Source organism: Andrographis paniculata, unplaced genomic scaffold (genome assembly GCF_009805555.1).
Source record: "Andrographis paniculata isolate CXL003 unplaced genomic scaffold, ASM980555v1 Contig45END, whole genome shotgun sequence".
Classification (NCBI taxonomy): domain Eukaryota; kingdom Viridiplantae; phylum Streptophyta; class Magnoliopsida; order Lamiales; family Acanthaceae; genus Andrographis; species Andrographis paniculata.
This window is the reverse complement of record NW_026137579.1, coordinates 1029192-1039512: the sequence shown is the minus strand read 5'-3', so window position 1 is coordinate 1039512 and position 10321 is coordinate 1029192. Positions and strand designations below refer to the sequence as shown.

Here is a 10321-nt window from a genome sequence, read left to right as displayed (position 1 = left end):
GCTTAGTCTACTGTTTCTTGAAAAGATCGATATCTAGTGATATGTGAAGTACAAAACAGTAGTGTATTAATGAAAAGGTGGGATCTCTATAAAATAATGCCATTTTGGAAAGGAAGATCTGCTGTACAAATTTTTTACCGTGACCAACACCAGACACAAACCAGGGTTAGAAAGATTCAACAATTTTAAGCTACACACTTTAGTTCTATCCTCTTGAAGTTTATTTCTTTTTTCTTTTTAACTATACAATTATTACCATTTATTATAAAAACATACATTTTTTTTTTTCCCCATATAACATCATATTCAAATAAAAAATTTAGAATTTTAAAAAGTGAAAAAAAAAAAAAAAAACTCTTATCTTTCCTACATAGTCCATTTGGCAAATTAAGTTAGTAAGAAGAAAACCAATTAATGCCAATTCCAAGATTGCAAATACAACGTAATAGGGATGTAAGTAGATTCCAAAAATCAAAGGAAATAAAGTCGATTTAATCGGGTCATGTAAACCACAAAAATGCAAAGTTAAGAGTAGGAATTTTGAAAGGGTCTTTTCTTCAAGGCTAGTGTTTGATATCAATATCACTTACAACTGCAATTTCTCATCAACAAAACATTACTTTCAAACAATTATTCCAACTAAAAATCGAAATACAAAAAATAAATAAATAAATAAAACCCCAAAATGACACGCAGTCAAATTGAATTTGCAAAATCCATTACTCAATATGTGCAAAATATAGTGGCAACCCACAAAATTTTAAGATAAGGTAGCAATTTATATATATATATATATATATGCACAATATAAGAATTTCGTATAAACTGTCATCAAATGCAACAAACAAGAAATTAGAAGTAGGTAACACAGGAACATCCATACAGCACAAAACTACAAATTTCAACATGTCAATATAAAGTCCCAACGTTGTTGATCTGTCCAAGACAAAAGGGTGTATGCAATGAAGCACATCATGCAATATTTGGTTCTCTTTCTTCATATAAATGGTTGATATCCTCTCCATTTTAGCATGGCAAACCAAATAAATAGATACTAAAGCATTTCTTCATTAGTCAATAAAGAATACATATACATAAAGTTGTCAATATAATCATCAACTACACATGTTATCATTCTTGAGAATTAAAATGATAGAATATACCATAAATTAGATGGAATGCCATGCTCATTTATTTGTTGTACTATTGATTAGGGAAAAATGGATAATTGAACACGGCGATATGTAATCCCACGACACACTCTATAATCCTCACTTCTCCACAAGTGTAATAAGCATGTATGCTATGAATTGATTGGTGATGAAGACTCTAGATAAACCTTCGGTTTCTTTCAAATTTGACGAGAATATAGAATAAATAGCATACAAATACATTGCATTTAACACCGGAACAAAGCAAATGCATGAGTAGAAAGAAAACTAGAATCCCACATAAAATTTTGGTAAGCATCAAGAATAACCCATGAATTCTTCTTTTATCGTATATTTAACATCGGAGGAAATCATATGTACAAATAGGAAGAAAACTATAACATGCCTAACATATCAAAGAATCTTAAAATAAATCCACAATTTTAATATTGCACAACCAATGTAATATTTAAAATATAAGATCTCAAGGGATTGATTGATAACCTTTAGACAAGAAGTTGCTGATATGTACCCCGAAGACATATTTTCAATTTCTCTACGTTTTCGGAAAATACAAATAGATCGTTATATGATGTAAAAGCTATCCAAAACAACGGCATGATCACAAATAAACGCATCATATAAGCAAAACTCAGTATACAGCAAGATTTATACATCAAGGAAGATGTAAAAAATTTTAACAAATGTATTAGCCAATCTATACAACCATTGCGTTTCATTTTGACAAGAAATGCCTGAACAAAAAAAATGCTTGTATAAGCTCTTAAACTTTATTGATTGGGAAAGTAACATATAATGGAATCATATGTGGATTTCATGCTGGTATTCAAGAACTACTCAACCTCAGTCTATCGTGTCGATTTATTTTAACATCGAACAAAGCATTCAATGATCCAATTGCACAATGCAACTTAATTACAATAACCAGATTAACAATCATAAAAACACTCAAGAAACTTTGGGGAGAAAATACCACATGGAGCTGTATCAAAAGCCTCATTACCAATGTGTTTTCAACTCATGGATATAAAAAGTAATAAACAAACCAACTATGTTGATGCCACCAAGCATTAAGGAAGTCAGAAGACATTGATATAAGAAAGAAACTCTTAGTTCAAATCAAATTAAAATACAAACAAGAACTAATAAGAATCACATCAAGTTCACAGCAAATAAAATCACACACCTGTAAGTTTAAGTTGCACATAACAGCCACTCTAACTATGAACACAACAAAATCTGAACTTTAAAAACATAAAATCGAATTAATGAGAAACATAGATAAATAACCTCTCGAAGCAAAAACTTTTAATTCAGACATTTACATGCATACAGAAGAAAAAATCATAAACGAAGAAGGTTTTTTTTATTAAAAAAAATCAGAAATAAAAACAATCAACACTAACAAACCCAGGAAAGATAAAAATAAAATGATTCTAGATCTAGCCTTTTACAGCTGAAAACTTATATTTCATAACTCATATCCATGATTCCATGAACTGTAAAGAAAACAAATCCTCTCAAATTTGAGTTGAATATTCAGAAACTTAACCTTATTTTCTTCAGACAAGATAATTATTCCTTACACACAATCGAATAGAACAGGAAACAAATATCGCCATAACTTAAATCCACAACTGAAAAATCACATAAAATAACATAGCAGATTCAGATTCATAACCATATCAGATTAGAAACAGAAGCAAGAAAGACAGAAAAGAAATGAGATTTTATAAAAATTTCTGCCCTCCTTTATTGCTGCAAAAAGAAAGAATTCCTTTGGGGCACAAAAACAGGCAGGAAAAGAAATACAAATATTTATCTGTTAAGCAAATACTGTAGCAACAAGTTAGGTGTACCTTTGGGTCCTTCCCGAGTGTCCTCTCCGACAGATACATTAAAAGCAACATTTCACAATAACCCTATATATCACTGCACTCTTTCTTTAATGGTTTTTTAAAAAATAATAATTTAAAATCACATCAAGAAACAATGATAGAACAGGGGCTTCTTCAAGTCCTTCCTAGGTAAGAAACAAACACGTATCGATGTGACAGGCTCTTGAGGTAAATAAAAATGGCGAGAAGGCCCAAATTCGAATGAAGATTAGGGATTAGGAGAGAGCCGACAGAAGAGGAATGAGCACATGTATAAAACAAAGGGTATACTCTTTTATACAAATTGTCTACGTGTGCTCACTCTCTTCTGTCAGTCTGATTCCCTCTGTACCTCTCCCCCCATTTTCGATCCACTCTTTTCTTGTACTTCTCCTGATAATTAATAACAAATAACAAAAAAAAACTTACATTTTTCTTTCTCAAAAAATAGAGCCATGAAAGTATCAGTCAGTGCATCAAACAGTCAGATCTGTGCATCGAAGGCCGATCAAAACCTAACTACAGAAATAAAAAGCGAGTTAGGGTTTCATCAATCGATCAACAGTCAGACTATCAAATCCCCCCAAAAGGGCGATGATTGAAGTGAATGGAACAATGGGACTCAAAGAAATCTGATTCCTTAGTGAAATAGTAAGAAGAGACAGTTGTGGATAATCCTCGCCGGTCCGGCGAGGATCGGAAAAGGAATCGGCCATTTGAGATTAGGGAACGCATACGCATGGAGAGATAAAGGCGCATCTCGACTTTACTTGTTTGTTTCTTTTATTGTGCGGCACCATTTGTGGCTCATTTCGTGCCCGTCCAGGAATTGATTGATCATTATTAAGATTACTGCAGTTTTTGCTGCGGGTGAGAGAGAGAGAGAGAGAGAGAAAGAGGGAGAGGGTCTGGAGATGTCGTCAACTCATCGGCGGTCAGGATTGATTTGGGCTACGTGGCGCAACAGGGGATGTTGAATCGGATCGGATTGTACGGCTGATGATCGATATGATGTGACTGCTTTCCAGTTTTCGCATCAACTAAAAAACAAACTTTTATTTGGATCTTCCCTTTCTTTACCTTGTCATCTAATAATCATTAATAAAAAAATATGTCTAATCTATTAAACATTAGTGATATTTAAATAATAATAATAATAAATAAATATGAGCTATTTATTCTAATTATATATATATATATCTCTCTGTAAATGATGGGAAATACATTAATTAATTAATTATCCAAAGTGAACCACCGAAAGAGCCTTTTGGTGAATAATAAAACATGATTTTTGTTTCTCGAGGACAATTAAAAATATATAATTCTTCATAAGGGTTTAGGATTGTGTCTTACTATTGGTTACTTTCTTGTCGTTTTGATTTCTCGGGGCCATAAAAAGATTATTCAATTCCATAAAAATATATAGTTACTGCTCAGAGATATTTATCAATTCATTAAAAAAACAAACTTATTTTTAAGGTTTAATTTTGATCTAGTACAAGTATTTAATAATTTATTTTAAAATTATTAAATAAAGAGCTACTTTGTTTATTGTTTTAGATTCAAATGTTTTATATATATATATATATACAACTCGTATTATTAATATTAAAAATAATATATATTTTTTTTAAAAAAATATAAATATTATATATATCAAAAAATGTGTAAAAAAAATGATTGAACGAATAAATCTAAATTTATTTTTTAAGTTAATATATTATACTTACTTCGTCCTATAAATTTAAAATTATTTTTTTCTCTTACAAAATATCATAACAAATAGTATTATTTTAATATAAACTCAAACTATTTTTTTTTTTTTTAAAAAAAACTTCATGTAAATATATATATATATAAATAAAAAAAAATATGAATTATCAAACAATAAAAAGACTTCACATAAAATGTGAACAATTTATTTAACAACATTCAATGATTTTTCATATAATTTTCAAGATTCATGCTTGACTTGGCAAGAACAGTTGGAAATGCCGATCTCCGCTGCGAGGCAAGGAGGTCGAAGATCATCAAATCTTCCATACCAAGTTCTTCTTTTCTCGACAAGATCCTCGACAAATTGATCCAACATATTTGTAGTAATATGGGGCATGACAACAACATGCGCCATTTTTTGCGTACAAGAAAGTTGCCAATAATTCGCAAAGCCATCATCAAGAGGGCGCTCCAAGACAACAATGTTGCTATTTTCATTGACCATCGCCGTGATGCCACAATTCCTTAGTTCATCTCTCAAGTAACGGGCATTTTCCAAGCACATTTCGACGTCCTCTTTGAGCCCCATAATACCTTTAATGTTGAGTCCATACCACATCAAAATTGTTGCATGACCATTTCGACTTCCACTTATTGTAGTGTCCAAACTAGCTATGTACTCGATATTTTGTGCCAAGAGATTTCTATTCTTGTTCCTCGTCATGAACACTCCACAAGGCATCGGAGAACCTAATAGCTTGTGCCCGGACACACTAATGCTTCCTATGCGCCTTTTGAAGCTCAAATTCGACTCCTATTTACCATAGAGAAATATAATCTTTAGTTTTATTTGGATCTGTTTACTTGATGATTTTTTTCAGGTGCAATTATGAAATTTTCTAGTGAAAAAATATTATATTAAATTAATTGGTTAAACCAAAATCAGAACCAAATTAAAAGACAAATCACAAAGTATATATATATATATATATATATATGTTGGGTGGATGTTATTTACCAAAGTAAATATTGCAATTGTTTACCTGTTCAATGAGGGGTAAAATTAGTCCAAACAGAGCTGCATCACAGTGGATGTAAAATCGATCATCTGAGAAACCACATTCATACAACGTCGATATGATAAGATTAATGTTGTCGATCCCTCCTTTGAAAGTAGTCCCTGCAATTTCAATAATGTATCAAAACAATTACATGTATGTGTATATATATTTTAATTATATCCAACTTTAACTAAACCTTAAAATAACTTTCAATGAAATTCAAGCTCCAACGGTAACAATACCTATGGTAGCATTCACGATGGCGGGCTTGTGCTTGTTGAGAAGAAGTTTTTCTCTAAGGTCGTTGCAATTTATTTCTCCGGTAGTTAAAGTATCGACTATTTCACATTTCATTCTATACATTCTTGCTATTTTGAGTATAGAATAATGGGATGCTTTGGAAGTGTACAAGATTCCATCGGATAATAATTCTCTCCTACAACGATCAAAACATTATTGCACAATAGTATTAGATCTTGAATGTAATACTAATTTGAAATAAAACTTCATGTTAACTAACACATTGGGAATCATTACAAACCCTAATAAGAGGCCCTTGAGGTTGCCTTCTGTCCCTCCATTGGTTACATAACCCCAATATTCATTTTTTCCTATTGCCCAAAGTCGCGCAAACCATTCCAAAACTTCAACCTCGAACATCTTCGAATTCAAAGCAAAGTTGCTCTTGATGAATGGATCGCCAACATTGTTAAGATGGAAACCAAGTAAGGGAGATAAAGCAATATATCGGCTGCAATCCAAATTCCCCGGAAAGCCTGATCACCGAGCCCACGAAAAAACCAACAAGTATACAAAAACTTCATTTGGGGAAATTGAAAGAATTTATTGATGAAAATTGATATATAAATATGCAAGTAAAGTATTTCAACTCTAATTATTTTCTTATCATCAATGTATATTTATTTATGCCCGTCTAGTGTTTGTTTGCTTGGAGTTTGAGTTTGAGTTTTAGTTTTAGTTTTAATAGTAGTTAAAATTAATATTTATATAAAAAGACAATATATTTTTCTAGAAAATCAAAACGGTATATTGTATACTTTCATTTATTATATTACTAAAAAAAAACCAATTTTTTTGTTCAAAAGTACATCAAGCATTTTTCTCAAATATTATTTCAATTCAAATTTTATATATAATTTGCAAATCAAAACCTCAAAATAACACACATTGCTCTTTTGAGGTTTAATTTCAATTTTTTACTCTATAATTCTCTAAAAAAATAAATAAATAAATTATCTTATTTGAAAATACATTACGTCAAACCATTATTTTCAAATCAAAAAACCTAAATCAAACTCAAACAATATACAATTTACGATTGAAGCACGTATCATTATTACAAACCTAGAGAATGATTAATACTCTCGGCGAGATGCTCTTGAAATTTAGCAATTATTTTGCTCAAGCGACTGCTGGATGGATCGGCGGCATTAACATTGTCGCATGGTTCTCCCACGGTAAAACTTTCGATCATATTTTTGTCATTGTGGTCTTGGCCCCCATTGAGATCCATCTTCTTCTTGTTTTCTTTGTGATCTTTGGTGCCACCATTGGCAAGGGAAGATAACATTGCTGCCATGAAATTCACTTGGTTATTTAATTTCATGAATCTATATATATAAGATGGTTGAACTTATATATATGATGTTCTTAATTCACTTATTAATTCCTCTTAATTCATATATAAACAGATCGCAAATAAATTGCTTTAGGGCCGAGCTACAATATAATTAACGAACAAGTACCCATTATTGCTATGTAGATAGCCCCATCAAAGATATTGCACCAATTTAATTGGATATTTTATAGTGAGGTTTTATATAGGACTAATAGGAGTATTTTTTATTTTTAGGTGGGATGTAATAGCATGCAAATTACACCATCGATTATGTCACATTAGGTTTTGTCATTTTTATAAAAAAAAAAATAAAAAATTTGATGACGTGGGAATCCGCAGTCGCTACCCGAAAGTGCGCACTGAATAAACCCCCGATCAAACCTAATACCCTACAAACCAGGCTCGACGGGCAAGTCACACTAGGCGAACGTGTGTGACAAGTGACCTGAGGCGAACCATTATTATAAATTTTTAATCCATGGAAATCTTGTGCTAGTTCTTGTATGTGGCTCCAAAGAATTCGCATATAATTCATCATAAATTTATTTTATTATTTTGTGTATTCTACATATGTATATTCTCATTGTCCAAGATATATGTATATCAATTTGTTTTTTTATATGTAGATTAAAAAATAATACTATCTCTATCTTCTATATGTGAGATAGGAAAAAATAATTTTTATGTGATGAATAATATGTAAAAATATATTGATTAAAATATCTCAAAAATATAATGGATAGAAAATAATATAATTGTGAAATTAGGTATATTATTAGTGCATGCAAATATATAATTACTAAATTAAAAAATTAATACATTGATGGTAGTCTGGTAGATAACTCAAATTGCTAGCATGAATATAGAGTATTATTGTTCAATAATTTCTTATTTTTGAAAAAAAAAATAAATATTTGGAGAATTTATAATCAGTTTCTTCACTCATGTTTTTTTTGTATGTATATTTATATTTTTTTAATAATATATATAAAAAATTGTTTTATTAAAAAAATATTGATCATCAGATAATTAAGCATATTTGTTGTTTGCATCTGCAACTGAGGATAGGACTAATAGCTTCGGACTTACACCATCTCCAACCCATAACTTCATTTTTGCAGAGTCTACAGTATATTTCTCTATTTTTGCAGGGTCTGCTACAGTAACCATCTCCGACCATACCTTCTATTTTTGCGGGGTCTCTTCTCCAACCATACCCTCCATTTTTGCAGGGTTAAAAAATATTCTTTTTATATTTTATTTTACATAATTTTTAAATTACAAATAAATTTTAATATTTTATTATTTTTATACATTTAGGTGATGACTAGATATTTCAATGATTTGGATGAGAATCCAAACGATTTAGGTGATGATTAGATATTGCATGTTTAATTCAATATTATATTTCTAAGTTTATTTAAGTAATTTTGAATAATATTGTACGCATAATTTTATATTGTATTCTTAAGTTTTTCTTTTATTTAATGTTATGATATTTTTCATAATTAATGTTATTTTATATTTATAAATATTATAATATTTTAAATTTAATATAATTATTTTACCATAATCAATTAATTATAAATTTTAATAAATATTAAATAAATAAATAATTTACTATAAATATTAATTACAAAATTATAATAAAAAATAATAAAATTAAAAGTAACAAAAATAAAATAAAATAAGATATAATATAAAATATAAGCTCAAAGCAAAATAAAAAAAAGAATAAAATAAACAAAAAAAATGCACCCGCGCTACAGTATTCCGCTGGATCCGGCGGATGAATTCTACAAAATTGTAGGGTGGGTTGAAACAATTTTTTTCTCAAAAAAATCTCCTCGGTTGGAGATATTCTTAGCCACTCTTTGGAGCCAATCCTATAAACAAATTAAACACAACCTATAATTATAATAAACTAAATGCAGCCAAAATCCAAATCTCATTTAAATTAGTTCGGTATTATTAACTAACTTATAAATTAATAGTTTGGGATATAGTTCAAATTTCCGGATCAATTTTCCGAATCTAAATTAGGTTTTTTCTTGGTCGGACAAACAAACTAATATGTATATCAACTAAAAATTATTTGCATGATTAACTAAATTATTAGAAATTTAATTAAATTGATTTATAATATTTATTAAATATGTTGAAGATGAATTAATTTATTCAAAGTAAAAATTAATCATCTTTTATGAGAAAAAATAAAAAATAAAAAAACATTAATCAACAAGCGATTAACTTGATCAGCTTACTGTATTTGCCAATATTGGTGTAATGATTAGTGTAGTAATAATATTAATAGTTCAGCCCACATGATTAAAGGTTTTAAGTTTAGACATTCTTCTGTGTGTGTTAGCTTACCAGTAACCCCCTCCGTGTCACACGTACTAACGTACAGTGTCTGCTACACTGTACGTATGATATTTTAGAAGGGATGTAATTAATGAAAATAATTATAAATTAATATTAAGATAACTAATTAATTAAAATTAAAAAATAAAAAATAAATTAAAAAGTTTAAAATAAAATTAAAATATGTAATTATTTTTCAAAAAATAAAAATGACATAGAATGTCGGGACGGACAGAACAACAATGTGGACATGGTATGTGGGACGGAGGGAGTAGCATTTTTATTTTAATAAATTCCAAAGCTTTTGCTGGGTGTGTTTTGCTTAAAATATTGTATATCAACATTTAATTTTTATTTAAAACCTTATATAAAAAATATATAGAAACATTACACTAACATTTTATACTTTTGGTGACAGTTTTTATTCTATGGGTGTAAAGTCGGTGCCTTTGGGCCCTTCATAATGTCTTCACATCCTTCAAATATATTTTA

At 29.5% G+C, this 10321-nt stretch overlaps 1 protein-coding gene and 1 long non-coding RNA gene across 2 annotated transcripts; both read right to left on the bottom strand.

Annotated features, from left to right (window-relative positions):
• Nucleotides 1-2703: 2703 nt before the first annotated feature.
• Nucleotides 2704-4119, bottom strand: LOC127251431 (uncharacterized). Its single transcript, XR_007838904.1, has 2 exons — nt 3820-4119; nt 2704-3568 (listed from the first exon to the last, which is right to left on the bottom strand). It is a non-coding gene; the product is annotated as an uncharacterized LOC127251431 (long non-coding RNA).
• Nucleotides 4120-5003: 884 nt separating this feature from the next.
• LOC127251531 (serine decarboxylase-like) lies at nt 5004-7417 on the bottom strand. The gene is made up of 5 exons (XM_051275261.1): nt 7192-7417; nt 6368-6602; nt 6069-6262; nt 5809-5945; nt 5004-5579 (listed from the first exon to the last, which is right to left on the bottom strand). The coding sequence occupies exons 1-5, from the start codon at nt 7415-7417 to the stop codon at nt 5004-5006; spliced, it is 1368 nt and encodes a 455-aa protein (XP_051131218.1).
• Between the last annotated feature and the right edge of the window lie 2904 nt (nt 7418-10321).

Excerpts from the sequence above, each read along its gene's own strand:
- LOC127251531 (XM_051275261.1), bottom strand. The coding sequence starts at position 7,417 with ATGTTATCTTCCCTTGCCAATGGTGGCACCAAAGATCACAAAGAAAAC. Across the intron at positions 6,263-6,367 it reads CTCAAGGGCCTCTTATTAGG|GAGAGAATTATTATCCGATG; the intron begins GTTTGTAATGAT and ends TGATCGTTGTAG. Across the intron at positions 5,946-6,068 it reads CATCGTGAATGCTACCATAG|GGACTACTTTCAAAGGAGGG; the intron begins GTATTGTTACCG and ends TTGAAATTGCAG.